The sequence below is a fragment of the Crotalus tigris genome, unplaced genomic scaffold, assembly GCF_016545835.1.
Source record: "Crotalus tigris isolate CLP2741 ecotype Arizona unplaced genomic scaffold, ASM1654583v1 scf7180000018229.695902, whole genome shotgun sequence".
Lineage (NCBI taxonomy): Eukaryota > Metazoa > Chordata > Lepidosauria > Squamata > Viperidae > Crotalus > Crotalus tigris.
Window position 1 is genome coordinate 598735 of NW_024096895.1, and position 25849 is coordinate 624583.

The 25849-nt window shown below is 38.1% G+C and overlaps 2 protein-coding genes and 1 long non-coding RNA gene across 3 annotated transcripts in view; 1 reads left to right on the plus strand and 2 right to left on the minus strand.

The window, feature by feature from the left end:
• The window catches only part of DNAJB1 (DnaJ heat shock protein family (Hsp40) member B1), a 30237-nt gene extending 18200 nt beyond the window's left edge, over positions 1–12037 (minus strand). Inside the window, exons 1-2 of the mRNA XM_039349195.1 lie at positions 11899–12037; positions 401–491 (exon numbers count right to left, since the gene is read on the minus strand). The gene's annotated coding sequence lies outside the window, so the exon portion shown is untranslated. The remainder of the gene's footprint in view (positions 1–400; positions 492–11898) is intronic.
• A 169-nt stretch (positions 12038–12206) lies between these two features.
• Positions 12207–25849, plus strand: part of TECR (trans-2,3-enoyl-CoA reductase) — a 43784-nt gene continuing 30141 nt past the window's right edge. The window contains exon 1 of the mRNA XM_039349194.1: positions 12207–12414. Coding sequence (XP_039205128.1) covers positions 12400–12414 — 15 coding nt within the window. The 5' untranslated portion in view covers positions 12207–12399. The remainder of the gene's footprint in view (positions 12415–25849) is intronic.
• Positions 12642–24317, minus strand: LOC120310607. The gene is made up of 3 exons (XR_005557411.1): positions 23590–24317; positions 22275–22473; positions 12642–13002 (listed from the first exon to the last, which is right to left on the minus strand). It is a non-coding gene; the product is annotated as an uncharacterized LOC120310607 (long non-coding RNA).

Genomic DNA, 25849 nt, shown 5'->3' on the forward strand with positions numbered 1-25849 from the left:
ACAGCGAGATGCATCACTCTGAAAGAAGACAATTATGATAAATTAATGGTGCAAATTAGGTCTGATTTGGGAAATTGGGGGAAACTACAGTTATCTTTAATGGGTAGGATAGCCACCACTAAAATGAATGTTCTTCCGAAAATGTTGTTTTTATTTCAATGCATACCAATTCGGCTTAAAAAGGATTTTTTTACAAATTTGGATAGACTCATTTCAAAATTCATATGGCGAGGGAAACGACTGAGAATTAGATTAAAACTGTTACAAGACGCTAGAGAAAGAGGAGGACTTGGCCTACCAGACTGGACAAAGTATTATCAGGCAGCGGTGTTGGTCTGGCTAAGTGAGTAGATGCATCTCAAAAATACAAGATTATTAGTACTAGAAGGTCATGACTTACAGACAGGGTGGCATGCTACTTTGTGGGAAGAAAGACATCTAGTCCAGCAATACTTCCGGAAGCATTATATTAGGAGAGCATTATTGGATATCTGGAAAAAAATAAAAAGAAATAATTATATGAAAATCCCCAACTGGGTATCTACATTAGACATGTACACACATACAAATTTGATAAAATGTGGGGGTGCTGTCACCTATAAAGATATTTTGAATGAGAAAGGAGAATTAAAAGCGAGAAATACCTTAAAGGAAGAAGGAATTGATCTGGAATGGTGGACTTATCTTCAAATCCAATCCAAATTTAATAAAGACAAAAAGGAACGGGGCATAAAGCAAGACTCTTCAGAATTAGATAAAATCTTATTTAGTAGGGAAGGCAAGACTATAAGTAAACTGTATCGATATTTATTAGAGCAAGATATGATTGATGAACAGGTGAAAAAAATGATGATAATTTGGTGTAAATATTTTGGGCACAATATTGATTTGGATAATTGGCAAAGTTTATGGGAAAAAAACCCTAAAAATTACTTTAGTAACCTCCTATAAGGAAAACCTCTATAAGATGTTTTATAGGTGGCACCTCCCTCCCACAAGATTAGCACGAATGAACAAGGGGAAATCCTCGATATGCTAGAAGTGTGGAGAGACCGTTGGGAATTACTACCACATGTGGTGGCAATACCCAAAGGCACCAAACTTTTGGAACTTATTAAAGAAATGGCTGGAAGAAATTTTGCTAATAGATATAGAGGCCAAACCAGAATTTTTTTTATTGGGAATTATAGAAAGAAAATATAAGAAAGATACAAATTATTTACTACAGCATATAGTAACAGCGGCACAAATAGCCTTCACTCAAAAATGGAAAGAGAAAGATACTCCAACCGAAGAGGAAATATTACTGAAAATTTTCAATTGCGCTGAAATGGATAGACTTACATGGGAACTCAAGGATAAAAGTGAAACTAAGTACTATAAAATCTGGGAATAATTTTATGATTGGATAGACAATAAGAGGGTAGCCAAGACAAATGTATAGTGTTAGAATAAAATATAGATTATAGACAAATGTATATTTAAAAGATAAATAGATATACAGAAATAAGGGAAAAAGTGTTAATATTATATTATAAATAGTGAGCAAAGCTCAAGAACTTTATGTCTATATGAGTACTAATACTACTGTAAAATGTCAGAAGATATATGGAACCAGTGACGTCATATCTATGTCCAATGTGTTTTTAATTTTGTATTATTAATAAAAAGTTATTAAAAAAATGAGATCAATACCTTCTGTCAGTATTCACTGCAGGCTTTGCACAAGCTAAGGGCTTTGGGATCATAGGAGCTAGAAGAGGTAGCAAGGGAAGTGAAGAGCTGACCACTGGCTTACAAGCACATGTCAGGAAAACCCCAAAACACTGAGAGTTCAGAGTGCTATGTGGTCAAATAAGAGAGACCCTGTCTCACAACATGTCCCGACCTCCAGCACTTGTCAATTATTTTTCAGGCTCCTTTAGAAAATCCATATTTGCCACTTTATCAGATGAATGCTAAAAGTCACCCATCTTTAAAAGTAGGCCAGCTAACAGCTGATAGGCAGGGAGATGGTTGTTTGGTACAGTAGTAGAACCTCCTGCCACTTCACTTTACACTCCTCTCCCAATCCTGATTTTGTCTGGTTAAGAAGAAAATACTACTTTATAGCTGGCACGGCTAAGGACAATTTGAAAATGCTTGAGATATGGGGTTAGAATAAGGATGAAAACAATGTCATGAGGTATGATAGGAAAAAAAGTGCTGATCGTGTTTGTACAATGGTTAGGAACAAGCTGAGAAGTGTCTTTCACAATAAGACCAAGCACAATCATTTCAAAGTGGAATGAAATAGAATAACATAGAATAAAAATGAATAAAGTATAATAATAATGATGATAATGAAAAAAATCACTAAAAGCAAAATGATGTGTCTGCATAATTCCTGGAAGAAAGCTGTGTTAGCAAAAAAGCTGTGTTAACTGACCTAATGCATATTTAGAAACATTGTATAAGTAAAACTTCCATCACTGTCTTCCCATGAGAAATGAACCTAACATGTGAGAAACTAACTGAATGATATACAATGTAGATTCCATATACAATGTAAGATTCCATGAATACTCCCTTTGTTCCTTAGAAAGGGAGAGCTATAAAGATTGTAGTTTGGAGCCGCCCCCTTGTTCAGAATTGCCTAACTCTTAATTGCTTCTGAACCTTTGCGCAAAAATAAACCTCTCTGTTTCACCCTTTGGAATTCGTAAAAGTCCTTTTACTTTTTCCACAAGAATTTAATATAATGTAGGGAAATTCTTCAAGTGTTTATAAATGGACTAGTCAGGAACGTTTCAAACAGCTCTTATAAGTTCACAAACCAATAATCTTAGCACTGATTCAGAGACTACAAAGACTCTAGGAAACTGCAAAACTCACATATTGTAATTGTTACTGGTTCCTTCAGAACAGCCCTCAAGAATTCAAATACTGGTAGATAAATCAGCAGCTATATACTCACTATACAAAAACAGAGCAGAAACAGTCCCCAAAGAAAAGCGATTATAGTATCCAAGAAATTACAACTATATTATAGAATAGCATATAGTATTTAATATAGTATATTCAAATAATATTAATATAGTATCAAGGATATTATTTTACATATAAAATAAAAATTCCCCTAAAAGGATGACTGTCTTCTATAGCAGGAGTCTGCAACCCCCAGGCCACGGTTGATTATCAGGCCATGGCCCATTCGGAACCAGGCGCACAACCGGCGGGCGAGTACTCGCACACAGCTCCACTTGTGTGAGCAGGAACTCGCATGTGAAGCTCCATTTGCATGGACAGCAGGTGCTTGTGTAAATGGAGCGGCTCACACTCACATGCATGCCTGCCGCTCACACAGAACCATTCCCTCTCTCCCCTCCAGGCCACCAAGCTGGAAAGGTTGTGGACCACTGTTCTATATAGGATGCTTTTCAAAAGCAAGGAGGATTTAATACCATTGTTACAATGTAGGCCAGTGCCGATTCCTCAACACCACTGGTTTTGGATTAGCTGAATGTTGAATTCGCAATGGTTTCAAAATTAGAACATGCTCCTCTAAAGCATAGTAGGCGATGCTAAGACGTAAGAATTCTCAGTATAATTTACTACTGTACAGGATTTTTTTAAAAAAAAAATAATAACAAAGATACAACTTGTGTAACTAATGTAAAGTGAAAAATTCATAGAGATGTTAATAATTATAATGAAATTCATGCTGCTTTATTCTCAAATAGCTGTTCTGAGTAAAAGGACTAATTTCACTTACTGGGGGAATCTGTAGTATCTTAGATCTTGCTGAACTACAGCATGCTTTTAAACTGTTCTAGCCTTTATGGCCAGGGAGGAGCCACCAATTCTGCATATTATCTCTGTGTTGTGGTAACAACGATTGTATTTTAATCACAGAGAAGTTACTACAGTACTTGGATATGTTGTTCAAGCTCCCTAAAAAAATATGGGCAATGAATCATTCCATGGGAAAGAAATTGGAAGAAATGCTTAGGAAAATATTAAAGAGCACAACCATTTTTACAAATAATGAGACAACATACGTAAAAGATCTATATTGTACAGTTTTCCTTATAACTAATTATCTGGTTATATCACAGAACCTACAGTATGGTTACTTGCCATAGTTAATGTACAGATTTTTTAAGTTATTTGATCAAGTTCTTAATTACACTGGAAATCAAGCATTAGAATGCATATAATTGAACATCAGCTATTTGTATTTTTATAGATGTGGACATTAATTTAGATGTCTAAATTCCACTAAAAACATCTTTGTAATCACCAAACAGCTGCTCAATGCAAACTCTTTAAATGATGGTTTTGCAAAAGATCATCTTTTCTCTGCAATACCTCCAGATATTCCACTTGTTCAGACAAACAGGCACCAACATGTATTGCACAACAGAGACTTGAAATAGGCAAAAGAGCAAATCTTACAAAGCAAAACAAGGAAAAGGAATTCTCCCACATGGAAGAAGTTATTGTGCTATTCCTATCAATCAAAAGATGAAATAGAAAGAAAAGAATTTGCTAAGGTGTTTATTTAAAATATTTTTATTTTATTTTATTTTACTCATTCTCACACTCACACGTTCTTTAATATTGGAAACCTGTTCGTTATAAACCTATTTATTACACTGATCAGAAGCAACGGTACCTCTTATGAAAGAGATTCTAATTCTTAATTTAAAATATAGCATTTTCTTAGATTTCTGTTTTGTTTTGCTTTTTGCATTTTTGGGAGAGGGAGAATTAAACAAGAATTCTAAAAAAACTCAGTCTTGGCATGTTATATTATTTTTCTTTATCTGTCTTTCACCTGTTTCTAGAATCTATACTATGTGTGCTTGAAATAGCTTTCTGATCTCAGTATGCATGAAGGGCATTTGTTAAGGAAAGAGGATTAAGGAAAGGAGCTAAAATTAATGAGAGACTGCTTCTCCTTCTGTAAGCCCTCAAATGATCATTCTGCACTCCTTTTCTGATCCTGGTCCTCATTTCCTATGCTGCTATACTACATTGGGGAGGGGGAACAAATTGGGGGCTGCAGCTGTTTTACAAAATAGAATTAAGTCTTCTTCTTCATCTTGCTTCCTGCCATCTCATATTAGTTAAAGAGTACTACATTCAACAACCAAAATATTTCTTGGTCATTCCTGCAATACAAAATCCTTATGTATTTCTCCTGAATTCCTACATTACAAAAGCAATGATATTTAAAAGTTTTTTTTGTACATTGTAGATTCATCCAGTTGAAGTGAATAAAATCAATTGACTTGTATTCTCCCTAGTAGCAGGTCATAATTAGTGGATTATCTTGACAATTTGGTATTGTATTGTTATTTGACAATGAAATCTTGTTTGCAATTTCCTACTGGTTGCTAATGGTGTCAGCTCCTCATCTCTGTGTGGCTTCCTTTGTTTCCCATTGAGCTACTCACTAAGAAATTACAGTATCACAGGACCCAACTATTTTAAACAATCCAACTTTCTTTTTTCAGAGAAAGTTGTTGAGGGTAGTGAGAGCTGCAGTTGCAGGGGGCTCAGTCTAAAGGAAATGGATTCTCTGAACTTTTTTTCAGGCAGGGTTCAGGCTGAACACAGGTAATCTACATTGATTGCTCTTGTGAAAGAACTGGGGAAGTATTTGTGGGACTGTCTTCTGCAAAGGCCTCTCCACATGCATTAGCAACTGAAAGAAAAGGATCTTTCCATGTCCTATTTGTATATGTCATTGGTAGAATCCTAGGTTAGGCCTCTCAGTCACTATGTCTCTTGCAGAATCCAATCTGGACTGTCACCGAGGTTTAGTCTTCCAAGTTTTCAGACTTGTGCTGAAGCCCATCCTCAGGGAACTTCTTTCTCACCAGAATGTGCCTCTTCTCTGGATCAGTGTTCTCCCTGATATAATCAGGCTCTGACCCTGTTAGTTTTTTGCAGCGCCATTAAGACTTGGCTATTTTGGTGGTCCTTTTTTGGAGCTGAGGGAACCATTTTACTCTCTGCAAATGACAGTGGTCTTGTAATTGCTTGTTATGTGGTAGAGTATTTATCACATGGTTATTAGCTTTTAGGTTTACACTGTTAAGTTTTAGTTTAGTTTTAATATTATTGTTTGGAAATTTATAAGCTATTCAGAGTCAGACATCATTGAAGGGAACAGTCAAGTAAATTAACAATTAATAAAATAAAATAGTATAACAGCATCAACTTTTAATAAGTGAAAAACCAGTATTATTTTCTCTGACAATTATGTCAGATTTCTGATGCTAACTAAATACGAAAATAGATGGGAGTAGCACACAAAATACCATTGGCCCATTCCCAGGTCTGGGTGTGTATGAATCACCAGGTGGATTTTTGTACTAGTTCCTGCTTGCCCATATTCTTAGATCACAGGATTTTCCCAGGCATCATTTTAAAGGATTTCATCACCATATGACTCCATGTAATGGCAAGACGATAAAATCATTGGGAAATCCATTAATTAACATATGGGTATTTTCCCCTTTAAACTTTTAAAGGTTAAGATATCAATTAACAAACCACTGCATAAAATTGGTTCAAGACCTTACAAACAGAAATGTATATAAACATATATATTTGTTTGAGCCATTTTTCAGAAAAGACAGAGGGGCATGAAATCAAAGAGTTATCATAAAATGAATAATAAAAAAAATGATGAGAATACAGCATTTACCTTTCACAACTTAAAGTAAAATCTTTGAGTATGTAGATCATTTCTAGACCCTGAAATACATTAAGGCTAATGGTTGTCAAAGCAGTGGATTTTCTTCTGAAAGTTTACAGTATGGAAATGGAAGAGTAAGAACTGAACTAGAAAAATGCAGTGATGCAGAACAAGAAAGAGATAAGATATGGATGCATATTGTTGATTTGATTGCTATAGCCACCCATCTCAACATTGGGTGTTGACATTGGGTAGTGAACATTATAAAACATAAAATCAATTTAAAGCAATTACAAAGAAAATATATATGGCACTAAATAAAACTGTTACTATGGATGGTAATACACCCAGGAAACAAATCCCTTAACACACTTGGGGCCCTAGACAGATAATAATAATAATAATAATAATAATAATAATAATAATAATAACAACAGATCTTTTTCTTTTTCTTTTGCTTTTAGTTCTGTTTGAGTCCAGTCCACTATTCCAGCTGTGTACCTAATAACTGGGATTGCCCAGGTGTTGATTGCCTTTATGGTATTTCCTCCATTGAGTTTGGATTTTAAGATCTTCTTCGCTCTCTTGATGTATTCACCTCTAATCTTTTTCTTGACTTCAGTGTGCTTGATGTTGTCAGGTCCTGGGTAAGGACTCGATAGGTAGACAAAATGCCAAATCCAGTCTGAACATCTGGCTGACTGTGCGATGATCCATAATAACAGATGAAAGAAAAGAAGCTGAAGAACAAGAAGACCAAAGAATACCTAATCAAGAAATACCACTTAGAAACAAGGAAGATCAAGGAAGCACTGGAAATAATAAAGCAACAAATAACAGCTATAGCCAGGAAAATCAGTAGATATGAAGCTCGAATTGCAAACTATAGGCAGAACCTCCAATTTCAATCCAATCAGAAACGTTTCTACCAATCCATCAATGGAGAAACTGCAAGGAATCAGTCAGTACCTGACAAGGAAGAAACAGTGCAGTTCTGGAAGCAGATATGGGATAACCCAAAGAAATACAACAAGGATGCGGCTTGGTTAAAAGAGGTGGATGCAAATAAAACAGAAGTTGAAATGAAAGAACTAGTAATAACAACAAAAATGGTAGAAAAAAGAGCAAAGAAAATCAAAAATTGGTCAGCACCAGGTGAAGATGAACTGCATGGGTTTTGGTTGAAACATCTAACTGTTATACACCCACTCATTGCCAAGCAGTTCAACAATATACTACAAGGAGGAGAAATTGAAAAGTGGCTAACAACTGGGAAAACCTACCTAATAATGAAAAATCCAGCAAAAGGGGCAACACCAGGTAACTACAGGCCAATTACCTGCTTACCAACAACTTTCAAATTACTAACTGGTGTGGTAGCTGATGCAGTACAACAGCATCTAGTTGAAAACAATCTCTTTCCACCTGAGCAGAAAGGAAACCGCCCCAATAGCAGAGGAACAAAAGATCAACTCCTAATAGACAAAATGATCTTGGAAAACTGCAAGAGAAGGAAGACCAACCTGAATGTGGCATGGATTGACTACAAAAAGGCATTTGACTCTCTGCCACATGATTGGATAATAAAGTGCCTAGAAATAACAGGAGTCAGTAGAAACATCAGAAAATTTGTGCAAAGATCGATGGCACAATGGAAGACACAGTTGCAGATCAATGGTGAGAGGCTGGGAGAGGTTAATATCAAGAGAGGAATATTTCAAGGAGATTCATTATCACCATTACTATTTGTTATTGCACTGTTTCCTCTGTCAACAATACTGAATAACTCAGGACATGGCTATCAAACATCAAAAACATCTGCCAGACTATCCCACCTCCTTTATATGGATGATCTGAAGCTGTATGGAAAAACATCATCTGAAATAGAATCGCTGCTCAACACTGTCCGTATATATAGCCAAGATATTGTAATGGAGTTTGGCTTGGACAAATGTGCCACACTTACTATCAAACAAGGAAAAATAATGAAAACTGAAGGAATCAAGATGCCCCACGAAAATAACATTAAGAGTCTGGATGAGGAAGAGTACTACAAATACTTGGGTATCCTTCAAGCTGACAACATCAAGCACACTGAAGTCAAGAAAAAGATTAGAGGTGAATACATCAAGAGAGTGAAGAAGATCTTAAAATCCAAACTCAATGGAGGAAATACCATAAAGGCAATCAACACCTGGGCAATCCCAGTCATTAGGTACACAGCTGGAATAGTGGACTGGACTCAAGCAGAACTAAAAGCAATGGATAGGCAGACCAGAAAAATAATGACAATGAATCATGCCCTTCATCCACGCAGTGACATTGATAGACTTTATCTACCAAGGCAAATAGGTGGGCGTGGAATGCTACAAGTACATCAGATGGTTGAAGAAGAAAAAATGGCTTTGGAAGAATATCTGAAGAACAATGATGAAGATGCACTGAAATTAGTATATCAGGAAGGCTTACTAACTACTGGAGAGACCAAACTGGCCTACAAGAAAGACCAAATGAAGAACAGAATAGAGGCATGGGAAGACAAAGCACTACATGGCCAATACATGAAAAAAATAGCTGGGAAAGCAGATAATAATAAAACCTGGCAATGGCTAAGAGCAGGAAAATTGAAGAAAGAGACCGAGGGACTAATTCTGGCTGCACAAGACCAAGCCTTAAGGACAAATGCATACAAAGTCAAAATTGAGAAGACAGCAACAGACAGTAAGTGCCGCCTATGCAAAGAAGCTGAAGAAACAGTGGACCACTTGGTAAGCTGTTGCAAGAAGATTGCACAGATTACAAGCAGCGGCATGACAAAGTAGCAACAATGGTGCATTGGAAGATCTGCAAAAAATATCATTTGCCTGTAAGCAAAAACTGGTGGGATCATAAAATAGAGAAAGTCATAGAAAATGATAAAATTAAACTGCTCTGGGACTTCAGAATTCAAACAGACAAGCACCTGCAACATAACACCCCAGACTTAACAATTGTCGATAAGAAAGACAAAAAAGTCTGGATAGTGGACGTGGCAGTGCCTGGAGATAGCAGAATAGAAGAGAAAGAACTGGAGAAGATAACAAAATACAAAGACCTACAAATAGAAATAGAAAGACTGTGGCAAAAGCAAGCAAGGGTAGTACCAATAGTCATAGGCTCCTTGGGTGCAATCCCAAAACAACTGGAGCACCACTTGAACACCATTGGCATTGACAAATTCGCTATTAGTCAATTGCAAAAGGCGGCCTTATTAGGAACTGCTTCCATCCTGCGACGATATCTGTAATACCATCAAACATCCACATCTGCCTATCCCAGGTCCTGGGTAAGGACTCGATAGGTAGACAAAATGCCAAATCCAGTCTGAACATCTGGCTGACTGTGCGATGATCGATAATAATAATAATAATAGTAATAATAATAATAATAGAGAAAGTCATAGAAAATGATAAAATTAAACTGCTCTGGGACTTTCAGAATTCAAACAGACAAGCACCTGCAACATAACACCCCAGACTTAACAATTGTCGATAAGAAAGACAAAAAAGTCTGGATAGTGGACGTGGCAGTGCCTGGAGATAGCAGAATAGAAGAGAAAGAACTGGAGAAGATAACAAAATACAAAGACCTACAAATAGAAATAGAAAGACTGTGGCAAAAGCAAGCAAGGGTAGTACCAATAGTCATAGGCTCCTTGGGTGCAATCCCAAAACAACTGGAGCACCACTTGAACACCATTGGCATTGACAAATTCGCTATTAGTCAATTGCAAAAGGCGGCCTTATAGGAACTGCTTCCATCCTGCGACGATATCTGTAATACCATCAAACATCCACATCTGCCTATCCCAGGTCCTGGGTAAGGACTCGATAGGTAGACAAAATGCCAAATCCAGTCTGAACATCTGGCTGACTGTGCGATGATCAATAATAATAATGATGATGATGATGATGATAAAGTTGGAAGGGACCTTGGAGGTCATCTAGTCCAACCCCCTGCTCAGGCAGGAAACCCTATACCATTTTGGACAAATGGCTGTCCAGTTCTTCTTAAAAACTTCCAGTGTTGGAGCATTCACCGCTTCTGGAGGCAGGTTGTTCCACTGTCAGTTTCTCCTTAGTTCTAGGTTGCTTCTCTCCTTGATTAGTTTCCATCCGTTGCTTCTTGTCCTGCCTTCAGGTGCTTTGGAGAATAGCTTGACTCCCTCTTCTTTGTGGCAGCCCCTGAGATATTGGAACACTGTTATCATGTCCCCCCTCCTCCTTCTCTTTGTTAAAGTAACTTGCCCCCAAGCCTTGGAGGGCTTTGAAAATGATAACCAGCTCCTTTGAATTGTACCTGGGAACATCCTGGCAACCAATACAGTTCACAAAAAAATGATGTTGTATATGTCGGATATCTGATACCCTTTACTGCCTGTGCAGCAGTTGAGACTTTCAGATGCTCTTCAAGAGCAGCCCCATGTAGAGTGCATTGCAGTAGCCTGTTGCATATTGGATTTACAAAATTAATATAGTTTAAGAATGGCAGAACTGAAAGAGATGACAGATAGAATCAAACCTGCATATCCAAAATGTTAAAATAATCTGACAACACAATTTAGAAGTTGGAAGTATTTGGAAGAGTTCATTATGAAAATAAAAAGAGAAAAGGAAAAAAAATCTAAGTTAATGATAAATATTAAGACGCCAAAATTAACGCCACCCTCCACTCTTTCTGAATTTAAACTTAATGAAGGAATTAAGGTGGGAAATAATTTTGTTTACTTGGGTTAAAGAACAGATAAAGTGAAGAGGGAATAAATTCTAGGAAGCAGTGACAATCACAAACTTAGGATCATGAAGGATAAGCATATATTTACAACAAGGTAGGTCAAAATGGTTAAATTAATAGTCCAGGGGCAACATAGGACTGTGAAAGGTGGATTCTGAAAATAGCTTTGACTGAGAAAATTCGAATTACGGGTTTGGGTAGGTTGATGGACAGAATGGAAGAGCGACTTGTTACCAAAACGAGGCCAAGGTATTGATATTTGTACACGGAACCGCCAGTAATCGAGCCAACCTGACTGGCATCGAACTAATTTGATAATTACTGAGGTGGAACTTAGAAACGGTTCTTTCTAGTAAGATTTACTCCAGTGTAAAACCGATGTAGCACAACTCTACACAGAAACAACTCTTTCAACCGATAGGAACGGAACTAACCGTTCTCATCCCGATCATTTGACCTTGCTTGCGGCCGACCCTGAAGGAACTTCCAGTAAAACTCTCCACCGCTTGCTCTCAAGTAAGCAAGCGCGCCCAGGAGAACTTGGCCCTCGGAATCTTTTTCTTTTCTTTTTTTTTTCTGCTCCCACCGCATCACCTGCCCCAACCCTTCCGAAGGTCATCTATATTAGTTTGCAGCTTTGTGATTGGATCAATTCTCGGATGTTACGATTGCTTCGACGGATTGCCACTTCTACCCGTTTGCCACTTGATTGGGTCAGGTGTGGTCACGCGCTACAAGTTGCCATGGTGACGTTTGGAGGTGGGCACGTAGGCGGGAGGGAGAGTGGCGTGCGTCTAATTGGCTGGCCCTCCGAGATAGAATCCCTGTGATTCGCCTTATAATTCTTCGCGCCGCGCCTCCTTCAACGAAGTTGGAGCTTATCACGTGAGGAGAGAGGGTACTAAGCTGGTGGGAGCGAAAACGAGCGCGGAGCTATGAAGTACTACGAGGTGAGGGCGGCAGTTGGACTTCGAGGGCATCGCGTGGGCTGATGGGGGGGGGGTCGTGCGGCAGTGGCCTCGGGCTCAACAGTCAGAGGGGAGAATCGGGGACTCGCTCTCTGACCTAAGGGAGGCGGTGGGTACGACGCACGCGTGGGATTCCACCTTGTAGAAAGCGCGAGAGGGAAAGTACGCATGTGTTGTATCTTGAATAAGCATGCGCTGGGAGTTGGAGGGAAAGAAGATGGGCTTTTAATCGAGTGTGAAGTGCGTGTAGCCCTTCTCTGTTTCGTTGGCGTGCTCTTTGCTTCTGCAGGAAAGTGGCCTCTTCAGCCTCGCAGGCTGCTTCCACTACTTTATAAAGGAAGGCTCCAAAAATCCTACATCCGTTGTTGGTCTTTTGGAGTATTCTCTTTCTCTAGGTGCGATAACTTGATCTTTCTTTGTACTGATCGCAGCTCTGCCTTTTTCTTGAGGACTATGTAGAACAGATCATTGTATCTGATTGTGCTTCTTTCCAAAGAGATTCTGAATTTTCTTTGGGGAAAAGTAGGGCTCCAAATCAGATGGTTTTCAGACTTCTTCAGATTGTGGAACCTGTTCGTTAAAGAAAAATAAAGACCTTTGACCAAGAGGCAAAGCTTCATTTGATAGAAAAATTGGCTGTGTCCAAGTCAACCCTTCTTTTTTGCCTCAGGCTGTCATGGAACACCATCAAGTTCTTGAAAAACCTAGTCCATATTGCGTTCAGATTGACATGGAAACAGTGCCTTTCTGCATATATTCTTTGATGTGTCTTTACATTTTCCAAAACACAAAAATGATATTTCTGGAGGGTCATGTTCAATGAATGGTAGTAGTGTCAAATTGAGTTGCCACATTTGTTGTTCAGTCACTAAGTCACGTCCACCCCTTCACAACACCATGGATCATAGCACTCCAGGCCCTCCTCCCTAGTCTCCAAGAATTAGCCCAAATTCACATTTGTTGCATCTGTTACATTATCTAACCATCTCATCCTCTGCCATCCTCTTTCCTTTTGCCTTCAATCTTTCCTAACTTACCCATCTTTAGAAATCTTAATTTTAAAATAATTTATTATTTTGTGTGTGCATGTTTCTATACATACTATACTTTCAGTATATAGGTTCCTTTTTTTTAAATCTCCAAATCTTTTTGCTCTTTCTTTAATAGACTTCTTGTCTTTTCTGTTGCTTTTGGCATGATTACTTAAGAGAACCTAAAAGTGATTGTGCAAGACAGCTTTGATATGTTAATGTTTTAGCTTGCTCAGTTAAACAGGTATTGCAAACTTTACTATTAATTTATTTTTGTACAAAGTTAATTATGTGTTACATTGCTTTTTTTAAGACAAGTAACTGTTACATTGGGTTATATAGGTTTAAGATGTAGCCTGGGTGACCCAATTACTAATAATTATAGGTGAGAGAATAGAATGTTACAGCATACTATTGATTGCTACAATTTTTTGTTCATGATTGCTCTTTTATCTTGAAAATTGATGCATGATAGTGTACTTGAAGAACATGTTACAGAACCTTCATATTTGTTTGCAGTCAGCTTCCAACACTGAGAAAGAAACAGATACACATCTTAAAAACATAATCAGCACTTGTGTATTAGTAATATTATCTCCCAAGTGCCACAGGGCTCTTATAGCAACTTTAAATTAACACAACTTTCTTTAATCTTGATTAGTTTTTTCTCAGAGCAGATATTTATTTTTTTCTGGTAGATTATGCTGAAACCCCCCCCCCAATTCTCCATTTACTGAACATATGCTAATTTATGAAAGTAGAATAGGGGAGCTTTGTAAAAGGCTTTTGTATTTCATTGAAGATCTTCTCTTAGTTGATATAATAGACTTAAGTTCTTGTGCTACATCTAATTACTAAGTGTGTAATAACTGCAACTGATGTCCTTGTTGGATCTTTAGTGATCCACTTTATATCCCAGCTGAATATATCCCAAACTGCACACTAGCCTTTCTGTGTTCTACAAAACACAGATGTATGTAGAAATTAAATACTACTTAGCTAAGAAAATATCAGTATAGAATGCAAAGTAAGTCTGAATTATAACATTCATGTTCAATGGTTGTCTCTATTGTTTTAATACTATGACCAGTTCCCGTCTAGGAAGCTTCTGCCCTGGACACAGTTGTATGGTTTAAAATTTATTTAGGTGTTTGGAATGTTTTTAAAGAGCAAAAGATTCTTGTATGGATTATGTCAATATTTTTCTTTTCTCAAGAACACTTTGTAACTTTTAAATGTTGTTTGCAATACAACCTTTGCACATTTGCCTTACAATGTGGAGATGATCTGGACAGCTCAGTATATTTTTCCAGCCTTGAGGTCAAGAGTAGCCTTTGCACCTGTCTTGTAAATGGATATATGCTTAGCAGTGCAACAGTACTAAGATTGGCTCTTTGCATTGCCTGCTCAGCTCAGCAGTTTTTCAAATGGCCCTGTCTGAATACTGAGCAGTTGAGTATTTAATATCTCTTCCACAATACCCCGAGCTGATAGAAAATAAGAACTTTTCCCCATAATCAACTGGCAATATTGGTTATTTGCTGACAGTTTGTAGTTTTTTCTTTCATTAATTGCCTGATTTTAACCTTCATGCCCAAACCAGGCTCTTACAGCCACATGCTCTCCAAGTAGCCATGTGAGACCTTTGATGACATACAAATCTGGAGGGTATTTAGTTGGGAGAGACTCTCCTAGGAGAATATTATTTCTCCAGATATAACCATTTGCTAAGAAGACAAAGATTAAAGAAATAGGCCATCTAGAGCAGGGCTTTTCAACCTTTTCACAGATTGTACCACTTTTAGGATATGGCAATATTCGAGTACCACCAGTCACCTAGCAAGGTGTCAAAAACTTGATGAGCGAAAAAAACATGATAAGGTACAGGTAGTCCTTGACTTACAACAGTTTGCTTAGTGACTGTTACAACAGCACTGAAAAAAGTGACTTATGACCATTTTTCACATTTATGACTGTTGCAGCATCTGCCAGGGTCACATAATTTACATTTGGATGCTTGGCAACTGATTCATATTTAAGATGGTCACAATGTTTCAGGGTCAAGTGATCCCCCTTTGCAACCTTCTGACAAGCAAAGTCAATGGGGAAACCAGATTCACTTAACTGTGTTACTAATTTAACAACTGCAGTGATTCACTTAACAAATGTGGCAAGAAAAGTCGTAAAATGGGACGAAATTCATTTAACAAACTTCTCACTTAGCAGCATAAAATTTGGATTCAATTGTTGTAGGTTGAGGACTATCTGTATACCCACTTACCACACTTTTAATGGGAAACTTGTGCCTGTTTCTCTGACATTAATCTTTGCACTGTTCTATCCCCTTCTCTCCCTCTGCTTGTCTCAAAGAAGCTTCTCTTCTCCGTCTCTCTTTCTCCGCCCCCTTCTGTTTCTCCGTCGTCTTTTTTTCTTTCCCTTTCCCACCAAAACCTCCTTTTATATCCTCTCCTTTCCTCCTGTTCTCCTTTTCTCCAGCTGACTCCTCTCCCCCAGGCTGCTGGCTGCTCTGTCTCTCTTTCTCTATCCCCTTCTCTTCCCCCTCCCCTGTTGTTTTTTTTTTCTTTTCACCCTTCTAATCTAGGATAAAACCCTGATGACATAAGATAAGGGTATATTTTTCTATTCTTTTCAAACCCTTCAAACAACCCTGTGTTTAATACAGTTCTGTTGAGTTTCCCTGGTTTGAATAATTTAAGTAAAAGAGGTAATTATCTACTACAGTGGTGTGCATTTTGTCAGCAAACAGTATATCTCATGTGTAAGCCAACTGAAAATTGCTTTGCAGAGCAACTGTAGGCCTTTTAGTTGTTGAAGTTTTATTGTACACCAGAGGGTGCTGTTAGCTTAACTTTGGAGAATGTGCCTTTCAAATAAGATCTCCAGTGTTTTCCTGGGGTTTTTTTTTTCCTCCCCTAAATGCAAACTGATATTTAGCAGAAAAACCAAACACCACTCCAGCCTAACATAGGATCTATTCCTATTGCTGAAAAATTAACCCATGGATCAGTAGAAAACTATTCCAGGATGAGATCTTTTGCCTTCATTGCCTATCTGTATTCTAAATCTATTGGATCTGTTTTGCTTCACTGATCAGTATAGGTATCCTGCAAGTATGTTAATAAAATGATTGTTTCTTCTGGCTTAGTTTCCCTTTCCCCCTCCTAATATCATTAGCTGGTAGAAAACATTTCCAAATTATTAAAGTGATCCAGGAATTATCTGGGACTAGCAACTATGAACTTCTGCACCCTTCCTCTTATTAAAGACTAAGCACTAGGAAGTGAAAAGGATCATGAAGGAGCTCACATGCACATACAGTGATCTGTGAATGAACACAAATGATGATTCCCCCTAGTTTTGAAGAACTGAAGAGGGAGCTGTAGTGCTTCTGGGCAACAATGCAAGCAAACATTATACAGCATCAACACTATGTCAGCCTTTTGTAGGTAGCAAAAAAAATTATGTAAATGCTAACATCCACTGTGGTGCTTCCTTCAATCTCCTTCAAAAAAGATCAAGCAGGAGAAAGCTCCCCACCTGTATGCAGAAGTTGAAAAGTATCTTCCATGCTTCTGGAATGTTTATAATCTGAGACAAACAAAACAGCAGTAGAAGACACAAGCTAGGAATTGAAGGGAGAATTGTCCATATTGGCTTAAAATAAGTAATAATACTTAATTTTTATCACTCATGATGGAATGGGCAGTGAAACATGTCAGATTTTATATGTCTTGCAACTTGTTATTCGTAGCTTAAAGACAGGAACACTAATACTGTTCCAATAAAACAAAAGGAGACATAAGTTTATCTCACTTTGTGGACTCAGTCAGCAAATGTTACCCATGTAAAATGATGTTTATATAAGAGATAAAGGGCAAATGGAGAAAGGCTTGAAATCTGTATCCCTGTACTGTTAATAGGAACTAGTGTTATGCTGTAGTCTGTCCTATTTTAAGTTTTATAATAATATGGATTTTCATTTGTTAAAATACAGGTTTCCCTTGTTATGCTGTATTTGTTGTTTACTAAACTATAATGTGACTTGTTGGATTTTGATTTAGTCTGTTATATGAATCTAGATATTGTGGCTTATTCCAATAACTGTTATAGGATTAAAACGTTCAGAATGATATAAGACTCCAACAGTTGGATTTTGCAACACTTGGTTTCAAAGGCAAAAAGACATTTCAGACCGCTTGGATGTTCATGCAGCACCTTCTGTAAGTCCTTAAACTAGGGGTCTTCAAACTTGGCCCTTTTATGACTTGTGGACTTCAACTCCCAGAATTCCTCAGCCAGGCATGCTGCCTGAGGAATTCTGGGAGTTGAAGTCCACATGTCATAAAAGGGCCAAGTTTGAAGACCCCTGCCTTAAGCCAAGCACATCTTTTCACTGCTGGTGAAAAGCAGCTTTGTGATCTCAAGAAATAATGCAGTTATTTTAATGACTTGCAGATAGGTGTTACATGGCTATTCCCATCTTCTCCAAAACACACTCCACTGCTCCCTCTGCTTCCCCTCCCCCCCGTTACTGATGTCAGGCTGTCAGCTTGTGATGCATAGGTTAACAAAATGGCAGCCATGACATTTGTCATCCCCCAAGTTAACAAGAACCACACTAGATATTGGAGTTCCTGGACATATGGTGACAAATGAGCTACAAGACTGAGGACTGTTGGCTGAGCAACCAGAACTTGCAGCTGCAGGATTATTGGAAGAAAGGTTATTTAGCTGTAACAGGTATACAAAGACTGAAAACAAAATAATAATCATCATTATCATCTTCATCATCATCTGCTATTATAAATAAAATCCAATATGAAGATGATGTTCATTACCTTGAATTATTGTAAAAATATTAGAGGGAGGGAGGGAAGGAAGGAAGGAAGAAAGGAAGGAAGGGGAAAGGAAAGATAAAAAAGATAAAAGAATGTATCAATTCTGGAAAGAGCAACATCTACAATCAGAAATAGCAGAAGCTAGCATATCAACATCAATTTATAATGTGAAATAAAAATATTTACAGAAGCAGAATTGAAAGAACTGCAAAGGTCTACACAGGGCAAACAAATTAAAATCTTGCTAGAAGTAGCTCAGACTGTAGAGGCAAACCAGGGGGAGTTGGTAGCAGAGGAAGCTAGCATAGCTATTGAATCGTTTTCATTCCCAAACCTCGCACCCTCTCCTCTGCTTTTGCCTCAGAAAGACCAAAGCCCTTTTAACCAAAAATAAATAAAATAAGAGGAATTGAAACGAAGAATGCTTGAGCATCTAGAACAGCACAAAAAGATCAGAATAAGGTTGTTTGCATTGACATTTGTTCCAAAGAAAGAGTTAAGCTATTCAAAGTTGACAATATTGTGATATCAAATATAAGCAAAAGCTCACTGTAAGAAACAAACTAATTAATGTCTAGCCTGACTGTAGTTATAACTGAATACCCTGAATGCAAAATCAACAAAGAAAAAAAGCTAAACAGTGCACCACCAAAATGGAAGAAGATTGGTTGAAAAATATGCATGCAAAGATCAGATGTGAGGAAGTTAGAGTAGATGACAGAAAAAAAGCTGAAGAACAAGCAAACCAAAGAATACCTGATAAAGAAATGTCACCTAGAAACAAGTAAGCAAGAAACCACTAGAAATAATAAAGCAGCAAGTAACACCTACAGCCAAGAAGATCAACAGATAGGAAGCTAAACGTGCACACTATAGACAGAATCTCCAATTTCGCTCAAATCAGAAACATCAGTGCATCAACGGAGGGATTGCAACCAATCAATACCTGGCAAAGGAGAACAATGTAGTTCTGGCACAACTATGAGACAACTCAAAAAAATACAACAAGAATGTAGCCTGGATAAAGGAGGTGGATAAGATTTTTTTTTTAAAAAAAAGAAAGAAAGCAGAAATGGTTCAGAATAGGGCAAGGAAGATCAAGAATTAGTCAGCTCTAAGGGAAGATGATCTGCATGTTTTTTTGTTGAAACATCTGACTCGCCTCTACCCATTACAGGTAATCCTCAAGTTACGAATGTAATGGAGACTACCAATTACATTCGTAACCTGAGGATTCGTAGGAGTGAATCATGTAACTTGAACGTGATTACTCCCTGCTTTCACCCCCACATTTGTTAATCGAAATAAATGCACGAGGTATCTCAGGGTGGGGAAGGCCAGGGGGGACTAGTGCTTCTGACCACCCAAGGCCTCCCCTGAACCACTGAGATATCTCATGCTTCCCCCTCCACTCCATCCTGCCCGACCGGGTGACTTACCTTACATAGATCTCAATGATCAAGGGAGCGGTTTCCTCTCCAGCCTCTGTGCTGTAGTTTCACCTTGAACAAAGGCTTACCAAGGCCTGCAGGTACTGTGTCCCTATAGGCTCCAGTCATCTTTGCAAAAAGCCCTTGCCACCAAGAACGGAGGCTGGGAGGGGAGTGCGTGTCCTCCAGGCCTAATTGGAGGCCCAGAGGGATGACTACCATGGTGCGACATTCGTAACTTTGGGACTGTCGTGAGTACCTGGGGGAGATTTATGTCATAATTTTGAATGGTCGCTAAATGAACTGTCGTAACTCAAGGATTACCTGTAATTGCCAAGCAGTTTTAACAATATATTGCAAGGAGGTCAAATTGAAGATTGGTTAACATTTGGCAAAACATACTAATAATGAAAGATCCAGCAAAAGATGAAGCACCAGGAAACTACAGGCCAATTACCTGTTTACCAACAATGTTCAAATTGCTAACTGGTGTGGTAGTTGATGCAGTCCAACAGCATTTAATTGAAAACAAGTTTTTTTTTTCACCTGAGCAGAAAGGAAAACTGCCCAAACAGCAGAAGAACAAAAAATTAGTTCCTAATGGACAAGATGATTTTGAAAAACTGCAAGAGAAGGGAAACCAACTTGAATGTAGCTTGGATTAATTACAAAAAGAGATTCAACTCCCTGCCACGTGACTGGAGAGTCAAGTGCCTGGAAATAACAAGAGTCAGTAGAAAATAGAGCGTTCAGAAACTTCCCACTGGTGCAGAATGCGGCTGCACAAGTAGTAAATGTTGCCAAGTGCACCAGCTGAAGTTTCTGAATGCTCTTCACGGGCAGCTCCATCTAGAGTTTGTTGCAGTAATCTAAACGAGAGGTTACAAGGGCAGGTGAAGTTAAGCAGACTCTCCTGGACCAGGAATGAATGCAGTTGGCCCAACATCAAAAGATGGGCAAAGGGTCTCCTTGCCATGACTTCCAGCTGCTCTTTGAGCAGGAGTCATAAGACTAGGACTCTAGGAGGACCCCCAAATTGTGCATCAGGTCTGTCTGGGATAATGCAACTGCATCCAGAACTAAAAATGGAAGAGTCTTGTCTCTGCAGTGTCCAAATACCCATAGCCACTCAATCTTGCTAGGGTTGAGTTGGAGCCCATTTTGCTCCATGGCATCACTCAAGGGGCCTAGGGTGAACATCCAAAGCTGGGTATTATCTGTATATTGATGATATCTGACCCCAAACCAACAGATCGCCTAATCCAGTGGCTTCATTAAAAGTTAAATAGAAGGTGAGAGAACTGAACCCTGAGGTATCCCACAAAGTGGGGGTTGTAGGCTGGGTCTCTCTCCCTCTGTCAACACTGACTGGAACTGACCCCAAAGCAAAGATAGTACCAATAGTAATAGGTGTCCTGTGTACAATCCCAAAACATCTGGAGCACCATTTGAATGGCATCGGCATTGACAGAATCACCACCAGTCAATTGCAAAAGACAACTTTACCCAGAACAGCTTACATCCTGTGACAATACCTTTATATCATCTAACAGTAGCTTCTGCCTATCCCAGGTCTTTGGGAAGGACTTGATAGGTGAATTAAAATGCCAAATCTATTCTAAACATCTTGCTGGTTGTGCAACCAATCCTAATAATATGTTGAACTACTCTGTTGCCATATTTCTTTAGTCAGCTTATAGATTATTTATCTTTGCTGTCACTATAATGACCGAACGGCAATTACCATCTTGCTACATCTCAAAGATGCTTCATTGCGCTAATCAGAAAGGTGTCAAATGTTTTTCAAAGAGCCTCTTGGCACCTGCCCCACTACTGTGCCTTTTATAAATTGGAAGGTCACGTCTAACTTATTTTCACATCTTCACTCTTACTGAAGGGTGTTGAAATTGTCCAGACTTCTGCCAACTATCTTTTCCTAACTATTCCAAGAACGCTAGAGCTATGATAAAGTGCACATTTCTTTTTATTTTTTACATTGTAATTTGAGAATTTTTTTAGCCACCTTGGTTTCCAAAGTAAAACTGCCCAAGGAATTTTGCTAGGAGGCCTGAGTTTTGATTTAGCTACTGACTGTAGATTGCGTATCTTGAAGAACTGATGTCAGTTATGGAATGAAACTATTAAGTAATGAAATTTTCTTTTATGACAAACTTCTTAACGGTTGTGTCTTTGGGAATGTGTTAGTGGAGAGAAATAGCAGGGAATCAGTCTGACACAAGTTTGAGTTGTTAATATTTTCAATCAGTGGGGAATTAAGAGATACTGTTACCACATTCTTGCACTGTCTTCAGTTGCATCTGAGGGGGGGGGGAACAAAACCATAATTTCCTTTCTGATGCTCTTCATACTGATCTTAGGCAACTGCACATGCACATGTGGTAGCCATAGCCAGCATAAGCTCTCTGCCCCCTCCCCCCATCTCCAGCTGCTGCTTCTGTGCTGTATTCAAATAAAGACTTAAGAACAAACCAGACTGGATGGTTTATAGCTATATTACTTACAGACACAAAGATTCTGGGTATGCCTGCTGCTTATGTCTGCTTGTCCAATTTCATCTTGAATTTTTAAAAGCACTAGCCATAGGACTACGGAACTGGATCCAGCTTTTGATTTTCCATAAAACTTTATATGCAGTTTTCTTTCTTCCAGTAGATTGGGTGTGCGATGACCAGTAGCCACTTTGTCATGCATATGTTTAATCTGTCCCAGAGACAGACATAGTAGATTATACACATTTAATAAGTTTTTAGTTATCTGCACAAGCCTACACTAAGTACAACAGATTTATTTACTTTTGCAGTATATTTGTCTTTTTGTAAATAAAGCCCGTTAAATTTATACAGAAACTACAGTTAATTAGAGCAACAATTGAAATAGTCATAGAAATAACACATAAATGCAGCTTGACAAAGAAACCTCTGAAATTTAAAAGCCCTTGTGAACTCAAAAACTCAAAGGTATTTGCAGGAATTAAAAAAATAACAGAGTTGACACAAGGCAGCATTTTTAGATAGTATAAATGCTATACTATACATAGCAAGCTATTCTTTGGAAAATTTAAATTTATCCCACTGAACAGCAGCATTCTAGAGAATCTGAAAGAAAGGTTTTGATAATTTTTGTGATTAGATGGGCATATATTGGAAGAGTCATGCCTTGAAATGTCATGTCTATGAACCTGTCTTAGGAGTCAGGTCTCCCTAAAGAGATGTAGAGAGTTATTAATGCGTATAAGAAAGTAGAATTAATATTTAAACTGTGCGCTTGAATTTTGTAAGCTATTACAAAGTTAGCTATTTAAATTTATTTCAACATTTGAGTATAGATTGGACGTGCCAATTGGGAACATTTTGTCTTTGAGAGTATTTCTGTGCGCTGAAGTACAGGTTTATTTAATCCTTAATCTCTGTGGTCAAACTTGGCAAATTGGACACCTGAAAATTCAGTTCATCCATGAAAGGAATGTTACATTCAAATGAACATTCATTATGAATAACCTTCTAGAAAGTTTTCAGTGTTGAATTGTAAGTGACATCAATCTTAGCTGAGGCTACATAGTGGGAAAACGGCCCTACCTATGTGCTGTATGCCTCTTTGCATTTTTATATTTTATTTTCACTTCAATGCTTAGCCAAGCAACTTGTTAAGAATGATGTGTGGGTGGATATCTCAACAAACACCACCCTTATTTGTAAGATTTCTTGTGTAAAATGTGTGCTATAGTATATGCAGGTCTGATTAGGATAAGCAATTCACATGTTGATCTCTATATTCCACTAGCTTCCCTCACCCTTCACCCCAACAACACTTACTTACCTGGGCTTCTTGCTTTTTTTGTATTGTTGCTTCTGTCTGGATTAGTACTTCTTCTTACTTTCATGGTGATTTTTTAATTTTTCCCACAGACTTACTGAGAGGCTTCAGTTGGAAGCTGCTTTATTTTCAATATATTCTAAAGTTTCTTGCATTTCTCTGGCATCCAGTTGTTTTTCTAAGGCTTTACTCTCTCCCTTAGTAGATCATATTATCTTCAATTCTTGCTGCGCAACTGATTGTAGTTTACAATAGTTTAATTTGGTCAGCATGATCTATGTGTTGCTTTCCACTGGAATAAATTCTTTGTTCTAGAAGCTCTGAGGTATGAGAGTGACCATTCCTCTCTGAGGCTTAGTTCTATTAATACCCCTGTTTGGAGCTAGTCCTTGGTATCTGTTGGACATGCTGAACAGACTCCAAATGTTTGTCCCATTCAAGTCAGTTTTTAATTTCAAAGAGCTAAGCTCTTATATAAATAAGAGAAAAAGGAGATTATGTTTCTGTCTTTTGGGAGGAGTGACGGCTACATTTATTTAATATAAGAAAAGCTTTGTAAAGTTAAGTATAATAGTATGATTAATCTAATTCAAGATCTTGTCATTCTTAGTAACCTTATTCTGAAAGCATAGACTATTAAGAGACAAACATTAGCGAACGTTTGAGGTAGTCCTTGGCTTACCAAAATTTTGGTTGGGTTAAGTCGGGTAGGCACCCTTGGCTCTTTTATGACTTCTGGACTTCAACTCCCAGAATTCCTGAGCCAGCATGGCTGGCTCAGGAATTCTGGGAGTTGAAGTCCATGAGTCATAAAAGAGCCAAGGTTGCCTACCCCTGGGTTAAGTGAATTACTGGAGTTGTTAAGTGAGTTTTGCCCCATTTTACAATGTTTTTGCTACAGTTAAGTGAATCTGGCTTCCCCATTTTCTTTGCTTTGCAGAAGGTTGCAGAAGGTGATTACATGACCAACTGTCATAAATACATTCCAGTTGCCAAGCATCCAGATTTTGATCACGTGACCATCATGTGAAAAACAGTCATGTCACTTTTTTTCAGTGCCTTCACTGAAAAATAGTCACTAAATGAATGGTTCATTTAATTTCAAACAGTCACTAAATGAATGGTTCTAGGTTGAGGACGACCTGTATTGTGCTTCCAGTTTGATGAACAGCAAGATAATTACAGCTGATTTGCAAAGGACTTGTCACTCATTGGGCTAAAACTGTGTCAAAATAATACAGTAGCTCCTACATGCTTTCACTTTTGCTTGTCCTGTAGGTATTTTAACGTATCAGAGTAGACGATGAATCCTGTTGCTTTACTCACAATAATAAACTAGAGCGTGAAATAAAATAAGAAAACTAATATCAGGTATTGGAATTTAGTATTTTATAATTAAACAGAATATCCCTTTTGTTTGAACAGGGAATGATAGTAAGGCTCACGTTAAACTTAATATCAAACTGCAGATCCCCCTTTTTAAAATTTTCAACGTTTTATTGGATCCTTTTCACTTTTAGAAGAAACATAACCTGACCTAATGAACTTGCTATAAAAAGTTTAAATCCCTCATGACCTTGGTTCTCAAAAATCAAGTTTCCAGAGATCATGTGAGCAATCTTGGACATTTTCAACATATGATGGTGCATACTTAACAGACAGGGAGATAGCTTTTATATTCTTCCATTTATTTTTCTTTGGACTAGGTCAGTGATTCTCAACCTGTGGGTCGGGACCCCATTTGGGGTCGAACGACCATTTCACGGGGGTCGCCAAACAACGCAGTCCGACATTTTTCCCCCTTTTCCTTAGCTGTGCTACTCCCTTTTATTCTATTGGCTTTTGAAAGCCAATAGAATAGACTCTCTTGAATAGAGTCTAATTCTATTGGCTTTCAAAAGCCAATAGGAATTGTCCAGGCTGTCTCTGCCCTGCTGAGCCCGCCAAAAGTCCCATTCTGCAAACGGTGCTGCACCAGTTGAGTAGTCCTCGACTTACAACCGGTTGAATAGTCCTCGACTTACGACCAGTTGGGGGTCGTGGCATTAAAAAGGTTGAGAACCACTGGACTAGGTTCTTTGGTTTCTAAAAAGCCTTTTGGAGTATTTTTGACCTCCAAGATGTCTCAGGGGCTTTTTATATAGCTGGCAACAATGCATCATAGAGAAAAACTTCTTGAACTATGGTATCTCAAATGAGCTAACTTACAGAATGTGTCCAAAATCCTGGACCCATGTTTCCTGTAGAATTGAAATTTGGCAAA